This window comes from Schistocerca cancellata, chromosome 1 (assembly GCF_023864275.1).
Source record: "Schistocerca cancellata isolate TAMUIC-IGC-003103 chromosome 1, iqSchCanc2.1, whole genome shotgun sequence".
NCBI classification, from domain to species: Eukaryota; Metazoa; Arthropoda; class Insecta; order Orthoptera; family Acrididae; genus Schistocerca; species Schistocerca cancellata.
This window is the reverse complement of record NC_064626.1, coordinates 266,776,915-266,799,188: the sequence shown is the minus strand read 5'-3', so window position 1 is coordinate 266,799,188 and position 22,274 is coordinate 266,776,915. Positions and strand designations below refer to the sequence as shown.

The 22,274-nt window shown below is 40.2% G+C and overlaps 1 protein-coding gene across 2 annotated transcripts in view; it reads left to right on the top strand.

The window, feature by feature from the left end:
• LOC126170933 (uncharacterized) overlaps positions 1–22,274 on the top strand; it is a 65,312-nt gene that overhangs the window by 5,793 nt on the left and 37,245 nt on the right. For both annotated transcript variants that reach the window (XM_049920761.1, XM_049920760.1), the window contains exons 2-4: positions 4,674–4,821; positions 20,339–20,507; positions 21,680–21,868. In XM_049920761.1, the coding sequence (XP_049776718.1) occupies positions 4,674–4,821; positions 20,339–20,507; positions 21,680–21,868 (506 nt within the window). The remainder of the gene's footprint in view (positions 1–4,673; positions 4,822–20,338; positions 20,508–21,679; positions 21,869–22,274) is intronic.

Below are 22,274 nucleotides of genomic sequence, written 5' to 3'. Positions count from 1 at the left end.
ACCTTTTCCTCCCTCACCTGATTTCTACCCTTTGTGCCATTTGTTCCCCACGTCACTAGATGTCAGCAGGGCTGACTTCCTCCACCTTACTGGACAGATACCTCAACCATTTGTATTACTCTGTGACTTTAATGTACATCATCCCCTTTGGGATTCTACCAGAACCTGTCAGAGAGGTGCCCTCTTGACTGACCTTCTTAATCAACTTAAGCTCTTCTGCCTTAACACAGGAGTACCCACATTACTTTTCGACTCCTCGCACGCCTATTCCCTTTCGGATCTTTCCTTCTGCATTGCCCAGCTTGCCCATCATCTCGAGTGACCATCTGCCATGTGGTGTCAGTTTGCTGACTCCTACCCCCACCTGCATGCTCACCCAAATGTCAGCTTACTAAGGCTAACTGGTGGCTTTGCTCCTCCCTGGTGACCTTTGAAGAACAAGATTTCCCCAATTGAGATGACCAGGTGGAATATGTTACAAATGTTATCCTTACCACTGCAGAACATTCCATTCCTTGCACTTCCCCGTTACCATGCTGTGTTCCAGTCCCTTGGTAGACTGAGGCACGCCGTGATGCAATACATGTGCTGAGACGTGCTCTCTGCATTTTTCACAGTCATCCTACAATGGAAAACTGCATTCATTATAAACAGATGTGTGCACATGTTGTCACGTTCTTTGGGATAGTGAAAAAAGCTAACTGGATTTCATCCACTAGTTCTTTTAACAGTTCCACCCCTTTGTCTGTCGTGTGGGCCAACCTCCGACTGCTCTCTGGGACCAATATCCATTCCCCAATTTCTGGTCTGACAGTAGCATACGATGTCATTGTGGACCCTACTGCTATCTCCAATACCTTGGACTGCCATTTTCCAGAAATTTTGAGCTCTTCCCCCTATCATCCTGCCTTCCTCCAGTGGAAATGAGTGGAGGCAGCTCGGGCGATAACCATCTCTTCTCAAAATCATGAGTGCTACAATGCCACCTTCACTAAGAGGAAGCTAGGTCATCCTCTCAGTTCATCCTGATCCTCTGCCTAAGGGCCAGATGCTGTCCACACACAGATGTTGCAGCAGCTTTCTCTTGTGGGCAAGCTCTTTCTGCTTATTATGTACAACTGTATCTGGGCAGAGGGCACGTTTCCTGGACACTGGCGTGGAGCCTCTGTCGCTACCATACGTAAGCCCGGTAAGGACAGACACCGTCCTTCCAGCTGCCCCCCCATCTCTCTCCCTCCCTCCCTCTCTCTCTCTCTCTCTCTCTCTCTCTCTCTCTCTCTCTCTCTCTAGCTGTGTTTGCAAGGTGTTGGAATGTATGACTCGTGCCCAGTTGGTGTGGCGGCTCAAGTCTTCCAGTTTACTATCCACTGCACAGTGTGGACTTCGAGCATGCCATTCTGCAGTTGACCACCTCATCACCTTGCCCACCCATGTCATGAATGGTTTTGGAAATCCCAAACTGTGGCTGTGATCTTTGATTTGAAGATGGTCTATGGCACCTGCTGGAGAACCAGTATCCTCCGTACTCTCTACATGTGGGGCTTCCATGGCCGCTCGCCCCATTTCCATGAGGAATTTTTAAAAGACAGAGTTCTCAAGATGCATATGGGTTCTGCCCTGTCAAACACTTTTACCCAGGAAAACAGTGTGCCTCAGGGTTCTGTCCTGAATGTTGTCCTCTTTGCTATCGCCATGAACCCTACAGTGGCTTGTCTTCCACCTGGTGTCTTCGGCTCCCTTTTCGTTGACAATTTTGTCACGTATTGCAGTTCTCCATGGATCTGTCTCATTGAGCAGCATCTTCAGTAATGTCTCGATCATCTTTACTCATGGAGCATCGACAGTTGCTTTAGTTTTTCCACTGGAAAACCATTTGTATGAATTTCTGGTGGTGCAGTTGGTTTCTCCCACCATCTTTACATCTTGGGCATGTTGCTCTTCCGTTCGTTGAAACTGCGAAATTCCTGGGGCTCATGCTCGATAGAAAATTCTCTTGGTCATCCCACACGTCTTACCTGGCCCCCTACTGTATGCGGTCTCTCAGTGTCCTACATGTCCTTGATGGTAGTTCCTGGGGTGCAGACAAAAGTGTTCTCAAATAGAATAAGAAGCTTTGGCCATTATTTATGCTCTTCATAAGTTTTGTGTTTTTCTCTATGGATCCAAATTTCATCTTGTTACGGATCACAGGCCACTTGTTTCCTTGTTTCATCCATCAACGTCACTTCCCGACACACCACCTCCAGCGTTGGGCTTTTTACTTGTCTCGTTTCAATTATGAGATTCATTTCCGGTCGACGGCTCAACATGCAAATGCTGATGCACTGTCTCGCCTTCCCATGGGTCCTGATCTGGCATTCGATAGGGACAAACTTTTGTGTTTCCACCTGGATGTTGCCGAGCAGCGGGTTGTGGACAGGTGCAGCATGGTCGCTGCCTGCGGCCCTTGTGCATCACAGGCCGCTGCCCCAAAGTCATCTTTGTCACTGTGGCCTTCAGCTGAGAAGCCCTAGGAGCGTATTCATGCTGACTTTGCGGAACCTTTTTTAGGTATTTATTGGCTTCTCGTTATTGACGCCTACTCTAACTTTCCTTTCATTGTCCGTTGCATGTCGCCTACCACTGCGGCAACCACCAGTGCTCTAGCTCGCATTTTCTCTTTGGAAGGCCTTCGCTCTACTCTTGTTACTGATAATGGTCCGCAATTTGCCTCTTCCGATTTTGCGGATTTTTGTGCTCATCACGGCATCATGCATGTCATGGCCCCTCTGTTCCATCCACAGTCAAATGGTGACACTGAACGACTGGTCCGCACATTTAAGGCTCAGATGAGGAAACTCCTGACTTCTTCTGCTGCTGATGATGCGCTTCTCCAATTTCTGGCTTCTTAGCATTTCACCCCCATGGGCGACCACAGCCCGGCTGAGCTCTTACATGGCCGACAGCCCCACACGCTACTTCACCTTCTGCGGCCTTCCACCTCACGGCCGCGGGTGTCTTCGCTTGCCGGTTCACCGCCGATGACCTTGTATGGGTACGGGGATACGGCAGGTGGCCAAAATGGAGTCCTGGCCACATCTTACGACACCGTGGCCGACGCCTGTATGAAATCCAGACGGGCACAGGTGTTGCAGTGCATCATTTGGACCAGCTTTGGCCTCGTGTGCTGGCAACACCTGTTCCAGATGCCGCTACAGCACCTTCAGTTCTACCTGTCACTCGGGATACTGGAATCTCTCATTACTCACAACGCAGTCCTCTCACCATCATATCGGTGCCAGCACAAGAACTGACGCCACCAGGAGATGTGCCCATGCAGGAACCAGATGACCATCATCTGTCGGAGCAACTCTACTCGCCTCCTCCTCCTATGGGCGCCGACACATCACCCATGTCTCCTGTTATAACAACCGGACTTGCCGCAACGGGCAGATTAGTTCACGGGGCCCCAGCAGATTCGACCCCCACATCTGCTGTCATCTCGATCCGTTATCATCGGGGACACTTCCGTCTGTACGGGAAGCCTCCTCCTCGAGACTTTACGGCCAGTCAAACAACACATATGGACGTTAGCAATCTACAGGCCACCTCCATCAAGACCTGTGCAAAAAATTCAAAGGGGGGAAAAGTGTTGTGACTCGCCGATCTTTCAAAGTGCCGCTGCACAGTTACGCACGTCCTCTATATGCGGCACTGTCTGCCAGCCACGCAGCAGCAGCACCACCTAAGCAGCCAGCCAGCCAGCGGCCGCTAGACTTGGACTCAGTTATGATTTGACTGTTAAAGTGTACACATGTCTTAAACTAGGTCTGTGACTTCCTGTATTGTTTCTTCCTTGAAATAATTTTGTTCAACTTGAAGTTATAACAGTACCCTGGTCTAATGATGCCATAAAGTAGAGATACAATCATCATATAATGAGAAACCAAGCTGAAGTAGACCAACTAATCATCATATATACCACCAACCATCTCTGTCCCATATTTAAGTTTTGTGTCAACACACACAGAATTATTGAAACTTCTGTGATACATTGTGCAAGATAATGACATATTTCTTTAAACTTAAGTATTTTTGACTCATATTTTATGTCTTTAAATGGATAACTTACAAATATACATTGTACTAACTATGTTAAATAACATGTACCATGTCAGTGTGACATGTAAATGGTTTAAGAATATGTAACTAATGCACTAAACACTACACTATATCTTTTTCTGCTTTGGTATTCATTTAATTAATATTTCACTGGAAGCAGCTGTGTTTCTAGGACATTCTCAACTAGCATAAATCATTTCTGCAGTCCTCTGAAATAGTTTCATTGATAATCATTTATTTTTTTCCTTAGCATATTCTTGTGTGTTCTGGCAGCTTGTTCTGTGAAGAATTCACCAGCTGTGGTATTCACGTACAAATAATTGTTATAACTGAAAATTTAATTAAAAAAATTCAAATTGTATGCTTGAATACAGGACAAACACTGAATTTCAGGAGGAGATGTGATAGTTTATTCAGCTTATCCCTATCTATTTTGCCTCTCAGTAGTCACATGAAATGGTGCTTTTACAAATGCAATCTGATACAGTCACATAATACTGTATGTTTGGATGTACCCTAATGTAAGTACTGCAGATTCAGAGTAGTTTTCAATTTTATACTTTCTCTTGCAGAATACGCCCTCAGAGGATAGGTATGGCTCAACAGGTGTATCAGATGGTGCAAAGAAAGGCCTTACGGTGCTTTCAACTGCGATTTTTATTGCTGGGGAAATGGCTGGCAGTGGAGTCTTAGCATTGCCAAGAGCTGTTGTGGATTCAGGTATGTTTTGATCCATGCATGTATCACAATAAACTTATTGCATTCTCAACAATGATGTGCTTAATGTGCATGAGGGTAGACCCACCAAATAGAAGCAGTGATTCTGTTTGATGAAACGTGATCCATCCTGATATACCTACTACAAGGGTCAGTAAAATGAAAATGAGACAGATGGAAAAAAGTAAATAAACTGTTGATTATTTTGAAAGTACAGTAGAGCGTCGATTATCTGAAGTAATTGGGGGACATGGGTGTTCGGAAAACTGGTTTGTTTGGATAATCGAACTGTACATGCTTACTTGCCAAAAAGAAGTACTGTACAGTAAATTTATTCGTAAAAACAGGCATCTCTTTTAGTATTACAAAGTAACATACAAAGGCAACTTCAGTAGTAATATGTAGTATGTGGCACAGTTTATTAAACAAAAATATATACATATTACATACGCATTTTGCATGAACAATAAACACAGTATACAAAATTAAAATTGGATAAAGTGGTTGCAGATTCAACTTCTTCTAACCTTTTAATAATCTCATACTTGTTCCTCACAGAAAGGACAATACGTTTACGTTTAAGCATTTTGTATCGTGAAAAGTTCACTTCTTCACGCAGCAGCACACAAGTGGTTGTAACAGAGAACAGAAGGTGACTGTTTGCACCTTGAGAAGCTCTTCTTGGGGGCGCGCAATCCTTCAAACTGCGCGTTGCCAGTGCCAAGCCAACAGAAGTGTGCTGATTGTTGAAACTCAGCGACTGGCGGCTTGGCTGGTCAGCAGCACCTTGTGAAGGCCCCATTAGAAGCAATGTTGCACGAGCGGTGGCCCAGTGCAGTGACTACTATGGAAAACTTGGTTTGGGAGTGAGGGGGATGGTGGACGGTAGGGTGGGAGAGTAACAGGTGTGAGCGAGTACACAGTTTGGTTAAGCGGTCGTTCAGTTGACCGACGTTCGGATAATCGACGCTCTACTGTAATCACTATAACTGTTGATACATTTATCCCACTGTGAGACAAAATGGTCAATGCCTTCATCTAAAAACATTTGCAGTTGACTATGGATCCATGATTATACTAAGGTGTACACCTCTTCGGCTGAAGCAAATCAGTGGCCACAAATGTTTTTATTCAGACCTCTAAAAATATGTAAATCACATGGGGAGAGATTGGAGCTGTATGGGAGACCTGTAAGGGCATCCCATTCTAACTTCTGCCACATAATCAAGACAACTGTGGCAACACCTGGGCCCACTTTATACTATGAAAAAAATTATGTGGTGTTAGGTTGATGGATGCATTAGTAGCACTGTTTGCATGACTCATGATGCAAGAAGCTATTGCCTGCATGTAATCTTAATCCTATGTCTGCTTGCTGCAGATATGCTTGATAAATATTGAGCTGAGTGCTGTGTCATTATTGCCAAATGTATATACCTGTATTAAATAGCCTATATTTGGATTTTTACCTAGGTTGGGATTACTTGGGTGGCCTGCTTCATCCTGTGCTGAAAATTTCTGGAGTGCTTTATGCCTTATCCCCATCTGTAACTTTAAAATTTGTCATTGTTGAGATGAAAATTATTGCTTTTATTGAAAATAACATAAACATAAAAGTGCTGCATCTGCTGATGTAGACAGGTTAGGGCTGTTGCTTTCAGAATCTGTGGAGGAGCACTACCATTGACATCAAGTAATTGGTACTCAGTGTCGATCTTTGAGTATCTCTGCAATCTCTTCCTCAGTGCAGCCATGGCACCTTGTTGTTTTCTTCTTAGGTTAGATGGTGAGAAAAATACTGTGAAGCCAATCCTGAGGACCAGTAAGATATAAAGCAAAATCAGCTTCTAATCAACCTGTCCTCTCCTGGTTGTGAAAGTTTTACAATAAGAAAAAGTGTCAAGTTCAAATTCTTAAACACTTTTGTGTCAGAATAACCTGACATCGGAGGTGCTAGCCAAAATAGCTGAGGATTTCATTGTACCGGCCAAACCAGCAGCGGAACAACATTCTGCACTAGCTGCCTCGAGACACACTTCTTGCTACTGCAGCAGAAAGTTGTGTTATCTTCAGTGCATGCAGTTGTGAGTTGCATTGGTGTTTGTTTCAGGACGTGTTTCAGTGCTTCTGCAAATTGTAAATGGATAACATGAATGAGGAACAGATTTGCGTCAGTTCTGTTTCAAATTGAAGAAAGCTGCAGCTGAAACCCACCGCATGCTGAGAGAGGCATTTTTTGAGAGTGAACTAAGTCAAACAACAACATTTGAGTGGTTCCGGTCCAGATGGTATACCAGTCAGGAACCTCTCAGAGTATGCAGACTCAATAGCACCTTTCTTAGCTATCATATACAACCGCTCACTTGACGAAAGGTCTGTTGCTAAAGACTGGAAAGTTACACAGGTCACCCCAGTATTCAAGAAAGGAAATAGGAGTAAGTCATTGAATTACAGACCCATATCACTGACCTCAGTTTGCAGTAGGATTTTGGAGCATATACTGTACTCGAACATTATGAATCACCTTAAAGAAAATGACTTATTGATACATAACCAACACAGATTCAGAAAACACCGTTCTTGTGCAACAAAGCTAGCTCTTTATTCCCATGAAGTAATGAGTGCTGTCGACAAGGGATCTCAGATCGATTCCATATTCCTAGATTTACAGAGGGCTTTTGATACCATTCCTCAAAAGCAACTATTAATCAAATTGCGTGCATATGGAGTATCGTCTCAGTTGTGTGACTATTTGTGATTTCCTCTCAGAGAGGTCACAGTTCGTAGTGATAGACGGTAAATCTTTGAGTAGAACAGAAGTGATATCGGGCATTCCGCAAGGTAGTGTCATAGGCCCTCTGCTGTTCTTGATTTACGTAAATGATCTAGGTGATAATCTGAGCAGCCCTCTTAGATTGTTTGCAGATGACGCTATAATTTACCATTTAGTAAAATCATCAGACGATCAATTCCAATTACAAAATGATCTAAAGAGAATTTCTGTATGGTGTGAAAAGTGGCAACTGGCACTAAACAAAGAAAAGTGCGAGGTCATCCACATGGGTACTAAAAGAAATCTGATAAATTTTGGGTATACGATAAATCCCACAAATCTAAGGGCTGTCAATTCGACTAAATACCTAGGAATTACAATTACAAGCAACTTAAATTGGGAAGACCACATAGATAATATTGTGGGGAAGGTGAAACAAAGACTGCACTTTGTTGGCAGAACACTTACAAGGGAACCTCCCCATCGCACCCCCCTCAGATTTAGTTATAAGTTGGCAAAGTGGATAGGCCTTGAAAAACTGAACACAGATCGATCAAGAAAACAGGAAGAAGTTGTGCAGAACTATGAAAAAATAAGCAAAATATACAAACTGAGTAGTCCATGCGCAACATATGCAATATCAAGGAGAGTACAAGCTCAGGAGCGCCGTGGTCCCGTGGTTAGCGTGACCAGCTGTGGAACGAGAGGTCCTTGGTTCAAGTCTTCCCTCGAGGGAAAACTTTAACTTTTTTTTCAGTTTGTGCTACACTCTTATGTTTTCATCATGTTTTTGGGAATGATTATCACATCCGCAAGAAAACCTAAATCGGGCAAGGTAGAACAATCTTTTTACCCATTCGCCAAGTGTACTAGTTAGGTGGGTCGACAACATATTCCTGTCATGTGGCGCACATTCTGTCACCAGTGTTGTATAGAATATATCAGACGTGTTTTCCTGTGGAGGAATCGCTTGACCTATGACCTTGCGATCAAATGTTTTCGGTTCCCATTGGAGAGGCACGTCATTTCGTCAACTAATCGCACGGTTTTACGGTGCGGTCGCAAAACACAGACACTAAACTTATTACAGTGAACAGAGACGTCAATGAACGAACGGACAGATCATAACTTTGCGAAAATAAAGAAAGTAAACTTTTCACTCGAGGGAAGATTTGAACCAAAGACCTCTCGTTCTGCAGCTGGTCACGCTAACCACGGGACCACGGCACTCCTGAGCTCAAATTGTCCTTGATATTGCCTATCTTGCGCATGGACTACTCAGTTTGTATATTTTGCTTATTTTTTCATAGTTCCACACAACTTCTTCCTGTTTTCTCAATTGATCTGTGTTCAGTTCTTCAAGGCCTGTCCACTGTGCCAACTTATAACTAAATCTGAGGGGGGTGCGATGAGGATGTTCCCTTGTTAGAAGATGCGACAAACCCACTAAAGAGACAGCCTACATTACACTTGTCTGTCCTCTGCTGGAATATTGCTGCATGGTATGGGATCCTTACCAGGTAGGATTTATGGAGGACATCTAAAAAGTGCAAAGAAGGGCAGCTCGTTGTGTGTTATTGCGCAATAGGGGTGAGAGTGTCACTGGTATGATATGAGAGTTGGGGTGGCAGTCACTGAAATGAAGGCAGCTTTCTTTGTGGTGAAATCTATTTACGAAATTTCAATCACCAACTTTCTCTTCCGAGTGTGTGAATATTTTGTTGACACCCACTTACGTAGGGAGAAATGATTATCATAATAAAATAAGAGAAATCAGAGCTCGAACAGAAAGATTTACGTGTTCCTTTTTTCCACATACCATTTTAGAGTGAAATGGTAGAGAAGTATATGAAAATGGTTCGATGATTCCTTTGCCAGGCACTTAAGTGTGAATTGCAGAGTAACCATGTAGATGTAGATGTTCAAGTGCGTCGAAGAAGACCGAGAATCTGTGGAAGATGACAGACATTCTGGTCAACTGTCATGCACAGAACCAGAAATGTTCATGAAAGTATGTGACATGGTTCCCAAAGACCATAGGCAGATAATTCATGATGTTTGAAATGGACTTGAGTTGTAGAACCATCTGTGTCAACAAATTCTAGCCGATGCACTGAACATGAGATGAATTGCAGTAAAGTTTGTCTCTCGCTTCCTTACCATCAGTCGATGAAACATCAGGGTTTAGACTTGCACTGTTCTGAAAGAAACAGTTCGAGGATGCCCACAATTCTTATACAGAGTAATAACCAGTGATGAATCTTTGGTTTACGGTTACGACCCAGAAACAAAGCAGCAATAATCACATTGGAAAACACCATCTTTCCAAGGCCAGAAAAAGTTCATCAAGTTTGCAGCCACATGAATTCAGTGATCATCATTTTTTTCTGCATTCAGATAATAGTACATAAGGAGTTTGTTCCAACTGGTCAGACTGCCAACAGGCAGTTTTACTGCCAGGTTTTTAGGTAACTGAGGGAAAATGTTGGATGCAAACGGCCAGAGTTGAGGGAAAAGATAGACTGGTTGCTGCACCATGCAAACACATCTGTGCACATCTCACTCATTGTGAAAGAATTCCTGGCCAAAAGCAATGTGGTAACGGTCTTTCATCCTCCCTACTTGCCAGACCTAGCCCGTTGTGACTTACACCTGTTCCTGGAGATGAAAATCACATTGATAGGGTAATGTTTTGATTCTATTGAAGACATCCAAGTGGAATCGCAATGGGTCCTGAACACCATTCAACCTGCGGACTTCCAGGAGTGCTTTCAAAAATGGAAACAAAGCTGGGATCATTGCATATGTGCCCAAAGTGACTACTTTGAAGATAATGGAGGACATTAGGAAGTAACTATAGTTTTCTGATTTTTTTCAATGAAATTCTTGGATATTTTTGATGAACACATCATGTAAAAATGTGCCTAATGATATTTAGTAGGGAATGAAGTTCTAGATTTTCTGTAAACTGGTTGTTATGTGATGGGGCAAAAATGTGTATACGCATCTTAATTTCATGTTGAAACAATGGTTCAGCTCTTCGTCCAGTTTTTCTGTGGGGGGTGGGGGGAGAGGGGTGGGAGGGAGTGTATGCAGAGAGGCCTACATTTTTTATCACATTTCTATGAAGACACTTAGTTATAGAAAATAATCATTATCAGTGTAAGTGCCATTATTGGTAACGTACAGTCAGGATGAAAATGATGATGACCAAAAATTAAGCTCTTGCTTTCCATCTTATATCAAGTATTCTTTCCAAAATTGATGGGGAACATGCGTACAATACAAACTTCCTTTCACAAGATAAAGTTCCAGTTTTACATTAATGGATGCCATTGTTAGCCATTCCAAATCACATCAGACTTCCCCCAGTACCAAACACAGACGTATTGACTTCCATAGACTACTTCACAACTTCACTGGCTGTCAAAACAAAGATGATACATTACTAGCTACAAAGAAATTAATACTTGATGGAAATATTTATCTGTGATGACATTTATGTAAATGACATTATTTGAGTTGAAAGACGTTTTGTAAAATACAAAAAATTAGGTAAAATTTTTTATTACTTCCATGTAGCTAAAATTTTAAACTTTCTGTCAAAGCATATGACTGCAGTAACAAGCTCAGAGTTCAAGTACAGAAAATATAGACAAAAATGGATATTTAAACAGAGGTAATGAAAGTCATGGAATAGTGATATGCACATTTGAAGACAGTGATAGTATCACACACACAAGTTATAAAAGGACTGTGCATTAACTGAGCAATCATTTGCACACACGTGATTCATGTGAAAAGATTTGCTATGTAATTATGGTGGCATGATGAGAATTAACAGACTTAGACTGCGGAATGGTAGTTGGAGCTAGACAAAGGGGCATTCCATTTTGGGAATCATTAGGGAAAATACAGTGGCCAATAGAGCAACCGCACTTGTATATAGTTGTCAATGCTAACATTCAAGCAACACTGCATAAAATTACCACAGAAATAAATGTGGGACATAAAATGTACCTATCTGTTAGGACAGTATGGCAAAATTTGGCATTAATGGGCTTCGATAGCAGACGACCAATGCGAGTGCCTTTGCTAGCAGCATGGCATCGCCTGCCGTGCCTCTACTGGGCTCATGACCATATCAGTTTGATTCTAGATGACTGGAAAACCATGGCCTGGTCAGATGAGTTCTGATTTCAGTTGGTAAGAGCTGATGGTAGGATTCGAGAGTGGTGCAGACCCCAAGAAACCATGGACCCAAGTTGTCAACAACACACTGTGCAAGCTGGTGGTGGCTCCATAATGGTGTGATCTGTGTTTGCTTGGAATGGACTTGCTTCTCTGGTCCAACTGAGCCAATCATTGACTGGAAATGGTGGTGTTTGGCTACTTGGAGACCATTTACAGCCATTCATGGACTTCATTTTCCCAAATGACGACTGAATTTTTATGGGTGCTATGCCACCAGGTCACCATTGTTCACAATCATTTGAAGAACATTAAGGACAATTTGTACGAATGATTTGACTACCTAGATTGTCCTTCATGAATTCCATTGAACATTTATGGAACATAACTGAGAGGTCAGTACATACACAACATCCTGCAACAGCAACACTTTTGCAATTATGGACAGCTTCAGAAACAGCATGGCTCAATATTTCAGCAGGGAACTTGCAAGAACTTGTTGATTCTATGCCACATCAAGGTTCAGAGCCAAAGGAAGTCCGACATTATATTAGGACATATCACATGACTTTTGTCACTCCAGTGTAATTCATAAAATGATAACAAACAATGGAAAATCCAGAATGTAACAATATTATGAGAAGGAAAGTTGTTACTCACCATACAGCACAGATGTTGCGCCGCAGATAGGCACAACAAAAAGACTTTCACAATTAAAGCTTTCGGCCATTTAGGCCTTTGTCAACAACACACACACACACACACACAACTGCAGTCTCAGGCAACTGAAACCCCTGAAACCACACCAGTGTGTTGTCCTCTGTTGCCTGAGACTGCAGTTGTGTGAGTGAGTTGCATTTGCGTGCAACTTCCCTTATCATAATATTGTTGCATAAAATAATAATACAGATAGAATTTCAATTGGTTGTTGTGAAGCATCATAATTTACATGAAAACTTCCTTCCTGAACATAAGTCATGCAGATATCGAAGACACAGTAACAAAACAGAGATGGTACCAGGAGACTATAAACACACATCTGCATCATCGTCCAACACTGAACAGAAGTCACAAATGTAAAGCAGCATGTCAGACTGCAGCAAAATGAGATGACAACAAAGGATACACATATTGGCAAGAATTGTGAAAAGTTACTGAAATACCACTGTACACTAAACACATCCGTAACACTCGTGTGTGAGAAGTGGTGCATATATGCTTATAATTGGCAATCAGGGTTGCCAAGAAATCTTGAGTTAACTCATCAGTAGTGCTCAGGGGAAGCCCAAATCATTTGCTTAAACTTTTCTACATCAGCTAGGGACTGGAAGAGTGTGATGAGTTAGCTCATCAACAGCAGTCAAAAAGGTTAATGTTGTTAGTTCTGAAACTAAATCTTCAGAATCTACTACCAAAAAGGGATGAACTGACATATTATAGGAAGGTAGTAAAGTGAGATGAAATGGCTTACAGCCACAGTCAGTTGTATTTAGAGCTAGTATGTGGATCAGTTGAACGACAAGTATGTGGGAGTTCCTAAGTACTATGCGACCTTTGGTTATCTCCAGTATTATCATGGGAGGTGACAGGCAAGTCCAATGCCAGTTCATGTAAATGTAGAAGGCATTCTTTTGACCAGAACAAACGCTGCAATCAGATTCGGGATTAACAACTAGTGCACTCCCAAACAGTATTTTTAAATAAAAGTAAAAATGATCACACTCATTTGAGAAAAATGAACAAATTACCTTCCTCATTGAGTGTTGTACTGTTTGCTGGCCACATAGAGCAGGATTTTGTGTGAGAATACTTCTGCATGTGAAGGCACTGGTGCAATAGCCAGATACGTCCACTTTTGGCCAAAAATGAGATTTTACTATCATTATGTAGTTTGAAAATTGCTCTGTCATGTGGCACAAGAATGAAACTGCCCATGGGACCAATTTAGAATAACATAGGGAATGGACTTGTTAACATCAGGTGTTTGGAGCATGAACTGGACATTTTCAGAGCTTGTTCTGTCATTGCGCCAAACACTAGTCAAATTCTGACATTTTAAATACATCCAAGTAGTTCACTGTGGCTGATGTTACACAGGATTTATTTTTAGATTTCTTGTTCCACCTAAGAAAGCTACTGCAGCCTAACATTAAGAGTGCAGATAGTAAAAAGTTTATTGTTTCAAAGTGCAGGTTCTTTGAGTACTCCATTGCACACAAGCACGTAGTTTGCTGTAGTACACTATTATCACAACTCATCTAACATGATTTGATCATTCAGAAAGCCTCAACTGCAATGGCTTTTCCTGAGCTTGCCTAGAAGTATGTGTCAGCATCAGACATGGGATTTTCTAATAAGATGGCCTGTGACAGGATTGTTACAGATGGTATATACAGTTCATCAGAAGGAGAAGCATAGGGAACTTCTTATTAACCCTCCACACCTACAACTTTTACTAGGGCATCCATTTTTAAAAATAATTGTCAGGCTCATCATATTCAGTAACCTGTAAATTGCAAGTAATTGTTGTTTTTCTTTTAGTTACTTGTTTATTTTTGGACACCATAATCATAAAGGAAAGTTGTTTGGTGCAAGAGCAAGAAAAGTCCATTTTTAAAAAAGAAATCAATAAATGCCATAGTAAATCTTCATTTGGGTATATAATAAGTTATAAGGATGTGTTTGTGGCTTAATTAAACGCTGGGAAAAGTCAAAACTCATTAATAAAGTTTTCCAATTTCTTGACATTTTTTTGGGTTTACCAAAAAATATGTAAATATGATTTATGTGGTTATTGTACTAATGCCTTCATTTGTAATCGTGCAGTATGAGTGCTTAGAGGTAGTGCTGTAAAATTCCCAGGAATTTAAAATTGAAGAAATATTCTACATCTACATCCATACTCCGCAAGCCACCTGACGGTGTGTGGCGGTGAGTACCTTGAGTACCTCTATCGGTTCTCCCTTCTATTCCAGTCTCGTATTGTTCGTGGAAAGGAGGATTGTCAGTATGCCTCTGTGTGGGCTCTAATCTCTCTGATTTTATCCTCATGGTCTCTTCGCGAGATATACGTAGGAGGGAGCAATATACTGCTTGACTCTTCGGTGAAGGTATGTTCTCGAAACTTTGACAAAAGCCCGTACCGAGCTACTGAGCATCTCTCCTGCAGAGTCTTCCACTGGAGTTTATCTATCATCTCTGTAACGCTTTCGTGATTACTAAATGATCCTGTAACGAAGCGCGCTGCTCTCCATTGGATCTTGTCTATATCTTCTATCAACCCTATCTGGTACGGATCCTACACTGCTGAGCAGTATTCAAGCAGTGGGCGAACAAGCGTACTGTAACCTACTTCCTTTGTTTTCAGATTGCATTTCCTTAGGATTCTTCCAATGAATCTCAGTCTGGCATCTGCTTTACCGATGATCAACATTATATGATCATTCCATTTTAAATCACTCCTAATGCGTACTCCCAGATAATTTATGGTATTAACTGCTTCCAGTTGCTGACCTGCTATTTTGTAGCTAAATGATAAAGGATCTATCTTTCTGTGTATTCTCAGCACATTACACTTGTCTACATTGAGATTCAATTGCCATTCCCTGCACCATGCGTCAATTCGCTGCAGATCCTCCTGCATTTCTGTACAATTTTCCATTGTTACAACCTCTCGATACACCACAGCATCATCTGCAAAAAGCCTCAGTGAACTTCCGATGTCATCCACCAGGTCATTTATGTATATTGTGAATGGCAACGGTCCTATGACACTCCCCTGCGGCACACCTGAAATCACTCTTACTTTGGAAGACTTCTCTCCATTGAGAATGACATGCTGCGTCCTGTTATCTAGGAACTCCTCAATCCAATCACACAATTGGTCTGATAGTCCATATGCTCTTACTTTGTTCATTAAACGACTGTGGGAAACTGTATCGAACGCCTTGCGGAAGTCAAGAAACACGGCATCTACCTGTGAACCCGTGTCTATGGCCCTCTGAGTCTCGTGGAGCGCGAGCTGGGTTTCACATGACCGTCTTTTTCGAAACCCATGCTGATTGCTACAGAGTAGATTTCTAGTCTCCAGAAAAGTCATTATACTCGAACACAATATGTGTTCCAAAATTCTACAACTGATCGACGTTAGAGATATAGGTCTATAGTTCTGCACATCTGTTCGACGTCCCTTCTTGAAAACGGGGATGACCTGTGCCCTTTTCCAATCCTTTGGAACACTACGCTCTTCTAGAGACCTACGGTACACCGCTGCAAGAAGGGGGGGCAATTTCCTTCGCGTACTCTGTGTAAAATTGAACGGCAGTATTGCCGGCAGTATTCCCATAATTCATTAATTCCTAGTAATTTATGATTAAGTAGCAACATAGCTCAAAAAACTGTTAATTAATATTTAAAAGCAGTAATCGTATGGTTAAATAAAACTCAGAAACTGAAATATATTTTAAGATAACGTTATAATTTACTAAAATTCCTGGGAATTTATAATTTCAAAAATGAAATCACTTAAATTAATAGGTCAATGTGGTAATAATGTGATTTAAAAAAAAAAAACCACGAACGCTCTTATATGTTCAGAATATATTATAATTGAATAAAAATATCAGAAAAATAACCAGAATGTAAAACATTATGGTTGTTGTTAGAAATAAACTCTTTAAATATCAAAGAATTAGCCCTGGAACTCCCAAGTGTCGAAATTTGCGACTCTTGCGTTTTCCTAGAACTTCCAATGTCAAAGTGATCAACCTTTAGAAAAACTGAGTTTATAATATTGATATGCCATCTAGTGAGTAACTAAAGTTACTAAAATACACAGAGAAGTTTGTTTATTTAATTTGTTAAGTTTTCTGTCAGTGTTAGAGATATTTTAGGCCATGAAGTTTATTTTAAACTCGTGTGAATTAGTCATTGAAAATGGCATTTTGGGGAAAAATTATGCGAATAAACCAGCCAATATTTGTGATTTACTTGAAAATACAATTGATTTTATCAAACGAGTACATGGTAAAATATTAATTAATGATTCTAAAAGTGAAAGTGATAGTGATATTTCAGAAAATAAATTTATAAATCATAATTCATAGCAGGAAATGAGGAGTCTTTGAGTTCTGAAAGTGAAACACCTCTAATAATTTGTTTGGAAAAATTAAAAATACTGCAGATGACAGCCGGTTGAGAATTATGCCTCCAGAGAAATATTTTATAAGTTTAGGATTCATTCAGAGAAATGTGGGGTTTCAACTTGCCTAAAAATAGGAGGCCTAGTGAATATTTTAAATTATTTTTTCCGGCAGAGTTATAATAAATGATGTTTTGCATGGAATTTGCAAGGAAATTAATGCATGGAATGCTAAATCTTGGATTAAAATGTATGAATTTACTTTGTTAACCTAGTTTTAAGGTTCTTTAACTGTTAATAAGTGTCGAAACATTCAAAACCTAAAAATTTTCATAAATTCCCAATTTTTGGGAACCTTCCCCGGCCAAAAAAATATTCTCAACAATATTTCCATTTTATAAGTTCCCTCTGACAGGGAATGTACCCAGCCCACACCACTAGTTAGAGGTAAGTGGTTGGAATCAATGGGTAAGTGCTAGACTTCAATCGAAAGGTCAGAAGTAAGGTTCCCAGTCACTCCTGGAATTTATTTTTCCATCAGTTATCACTTCATTTACCTCTGGCAGTAATTTGTTAATGTGAAAAATGCTAATTTGCACTGTGCAACTAGGTAACCCAGTTCTAAGATGGCAAAGACATACCAGATGCAATGGGGCCATTCCTAGTAAAGCAGTGCAGTGCTCAGACCATCAGGATGAGGACAGCTTTACTTTATTACACTGCCTGACGAAAAACATGAAAGTCTCCAGTAAAAGAGGAGAAACTTTATGTAATAAAATTGCAGCCGAATAGCCATATACAGTTACTTTGCTTAACATTTTACATCTTTGCATGTTAATTTATAAATTTCACTCTTTTACTACACAGTTCACACACACATATGGTTGGGTCATGATAATTTTTGTTTTTGCAAATTAGATTATGAAAGCCGTGAACAGATAATCTAGTTACGACATGTCACATTTCGAGGTTTGGTGCTGTCCGTGAGCAGTTCGTCATTGCTTTGGTGCCATAGAACACAGGCCATACTTTATCTTGTTTATCCTTGATGACCTTCAGATGATTTCTGGAAGCCCTGGTGTGTGGCATCATATATCAAAGTTTGATATCTTCGATTAGAAATGTCTCTCGCTAGCAGGTGCACTAGTCTAGATCTTGTTGTCTTTGAGAGGCCTAGTGCTCTTTTTAGATAAGTCAATTTTACCTTTTCTAGTGTGTCTAGATTTTTTTCTGCCAGGTAGTCCCATATAACCTCCATCCCGTAGGCCAGGATTGGCAATATTTTTGTGCATTGAATAATTTCATGGCCGTTTCTAGACTGAGTAGGCGGATGTTTTTGATGTCCTGTATTGATATTATTGCTTGGGCTGCACGTTCCGTTGTATGTTTTGTGAAGCATTTGGCTGTTGGTTGCAATGTCACCCCTAGGTATTTAAAGTCTGATGAGGTTATTATTTTTTGCGCTCTGATGTTGATTTCCGCATTCTTGGGTGTTTTGCCTCCCTTTCTGAAAATCACCATTTGGCTCTTTGAAATGAAGCATAATGGCTTGGGAAGGTTTGTGAAGTTATTCCAGTGATCACAAAACTGAGTCAAATTTACAAAGAACTTGGCAATATGATTTCATTTATCAGTATGAAGTTGCACCTCCTCTGGCCTGGATGCATGTCACTGATTTGGCTGGCAGCTACATTGTATCCTCCCCTAAGGAAGCTGCCACACAATGGTTGTAATTGATCCTTGATATCATGTATACTGACACCAGGACAGAGTTGACACCCATGCTGGTCCCAAAAGTTCTGTCGAGGACAGATCTGGGGATCTTGGTAGTCACAGGAGTACATCAACATCATGAATGAAGTTCACAGAGCCATGGGATGTGTGACAACTAGCATTATCTTGTTGAAAAATGACATCACAACATCTTCGCATGTGATTGTTATTCCCAAGTCCAGCTGCTGCTAATCCCAGTCCAATGGTGTGGGATGCCACAGAATATCACAGAAGGTCCATTACTTGTAATGAAATGGCAGGTGCTACTGTGAAGGGGTTTCAATGTGCATGGTGCACAACATGGCCATCCTCCATTGTGCTGGTCAGAAGTGGTCAGCAGGAACCCTGATAACAAGTAATCCACATGTTTGCATGTACTGGACCACTCTCTCATCCAAATGCCCACAAATCTGTATATTGCAAGGTTCAACCAGGTGGCCAAATGGAGGCCCACAACAAGACTCCTCTCAAACTCTGTCAGGTGCTGGTAATGCTGTATCACACGTGTTCACCAATTCCTCGTGATCTTCACAATGATCACTTGACATCTGGTACTGTTCGTGACCCTTATATACCCTACCAGGAACACTAATCATGAAAAACACTAATGCACTCTGGTGGTCATATTACTTGTCAAGGTAGTGCAACTGTATTCATTTATATACCCACCTATGTGTGTATGTGTATAATGTCTTCTGTTTGCTTGACTTTTTTTGTCAGTCATTGTTCATCAAAGTAAAGATCAGATGTATAGCACTTGTTTCAAAAAGTCTAATTTTTTAATGATCTTTTTTTTTATTTGTGGAAATGTAGATTGCATGTGAATCATTGCAAGTTTAATCACAGTAAAACATTTTCTTTAATGCAGTTGGCCAGAACAAATAATTTTTTCTTGCTACTTTGAAAAACGGGTATTTCATTGTACTTGATTTATTTTTTGTGCTTGTTACATCGAAACTAACAATATTACTGCTACTTTAAATTAAGTTGAAATCATCAAACCTTTTTATACTTTCCAACAGCACCAGCCTCTTAGAAAACATCATCTGCTTATATCTTTTTAACCACAAAGCTAGTTTTATACATAATTTGTTGCTGTGAATTTGTACATTTTATTCTCTTGCGATCAAAATATAACAGTGGATTTTAAACAATTTTCCCACTGAAACAAACACAAATATGATACTTACTGAATATTTTTGTATCAAAATGTATCAAAAACTACCGATGAAAACAGAAGGCAGTCAGCTCGATCCACTTACTTAAACATTCCATGCTTCTTGTCAGATGGGAACAAGTCAGAGTCTCCATGTGAAATGATGCAGAACTTACAGCTCTGGTAGGTCTACTGTCTGACTGGCACCAACAGTAATGAAAATAACTATATATGACCTAAAAAGCAAGTAACTGAAAATATTCAGCCATCAGTATTCAATCAATAACGTGCTTATTTTCATGAATCTGTGTTCTTTGGTTTGCAATCTTTTCCACTCATTCTTTCTTTCTCATTCTCTGTCAGTAGCGACCAAGATATTGTAAGGAATCTTGTTTGTGGATAGTAATTTGTTTATGCAATATCCACATTTTGCAAGTAATTTTCATATTAAATTACTGTTATTTAAAACTGCATGTCTTTGTTTTAGGATGGATTGGGCCTATACTTGTCATAATATTCTGCATTAATTCTGCATATGGTGGTGCTCGCCTTGGAGATTGTTGGGCAATTTTAGAAGAAAGGTATCCAGAGTACAGAACACCTGTCAGGAATCCCTATGCTACTATTGCTTACAGAGCTGTTGGCCGGAAGACAAGGTTTGTATATTTCCTTCACATAGGAAAGCATCAGGTATTCGTTAAAGGAGAACCACTATTATTACTTGTAACTGAGTGCCACATTTCCACCATGGAACATGATTTACCCTGTCACATCTTGACTGCTGCATGTGACCCTTCAGAAAGCTCTGTTTAAATACTAAGATGCCATGTCATGGATCATTCTTCAGTCTGGAAAAAAAAGAAAAAAAATCCAAACATACTGGGAAAATTCACTGTATATAAACCATGTACTGCAATTCTTTTGCTCTTACTATAAATATGTCTATCTGGGATCTGTTTATAGAAAAATCAACACTTAATTTGACACTGGGAAGAAGGTTTCATATTACAACAGTATAATTACATGAATCCTAATTTACATAGAAAGTGGATAAATATTGTTTTCTTTGGCAATGACATTACATCACACATTTGATTTGTAAATCCTACTTATGATAGTGAAATAAAATATCATTAACTGCATTCTAGAGCAGCCACTGAACCATGTGTTTCACTGCCTGAAGGCTATTCAGCTGAATATGTATTTCACATCAGTGAACTCACTTGGAAGCCTATAATCCAACAAAAACACTTATGTGATCTCTCACGTTATTTTGACATGACTGATTAATGGTGTACTTGTGGGTGTTCTGCTAAGTTGTTGTTTTTTCATTTTATGCACACTACTTTGAAGACCAGTACAGCTGTCTTCTTCAGGTGCTACGAGTTCTGCTGTTATGTGTACTTGGTACCTGAAGTCCTACCAGTTGGAGCCAGGCAGCAAATACACATAACAGCAAAACTCGTAGCACCTGAAGAAGACAGCTATATTGGTCTTCGAAATATTATGCACAAAATGGAAACACCTTAACCATGTCACAACATTTGCTTTTAAGTAAATTTGAAGACTGTATAACATGAAATCATTTTGATGTAATATTTTCTGACTGATTTGAAGTGTGTGACTGTAAATGTGCATATTAAAATACCCTAAGACAGTGGATTAATCCTATGAAAGTACTTGCATTAATAATAAGATACACCATATCAGGGATAGAATTTTACTTACTACATTTGTGTTTTGGCCATAAATATAATTATATTCCAAACTGAAAATAAAATAGAAAACTTACTATTATTTTTAACAGTAAAGTAAAAATTAATTTCAGCTTGCTGGTATCAGGATGCATACAGTTCACCCTTTTTGGTGCTGGTACAGTATACTTGTTACTTGCATCACAAATGGTGCAGGAACTGCTGGAAGATTTTGTAACAAGAGTCAACTTCTGTGTCTGGTTCCTGGTTATTTGCATCATACTAACTCCAGCAATGTGGTTGGAATCACCAAAAGATTTTAGGTAAGATCATTACATCTTGCTGTTGTGGTCTTAAGTGCAAAGACTGGTTTCATGCATCAGGTCTATCCTGCGTAAGCCTTGTCATCGCTGTGTAGATATTGTAACCTACATCCACTTGAACCTGTCAGCTGTAGTTAAGCCTTGGCCATCCTCTACAGTAATTATTCTCAAGCTTTCCTCCATAATCAAATTAAAAATTTGTGTCGTATGAAACAACTTTTAGCCAAGTTTTGTTGTAAATTCATTTTCTCTACGATTCCATTCAGTACCTCTTCATAAATTATTTGATCTAACTCATTTAGTCTCCAGAATTCTTCTGTAGCACCACATTTAAAAAGCTTCTGTTCTTTTCTTATCTGCACTAGCATTGTCTGACTTTCACTTCCATATAAGGCTGCACTCCAAG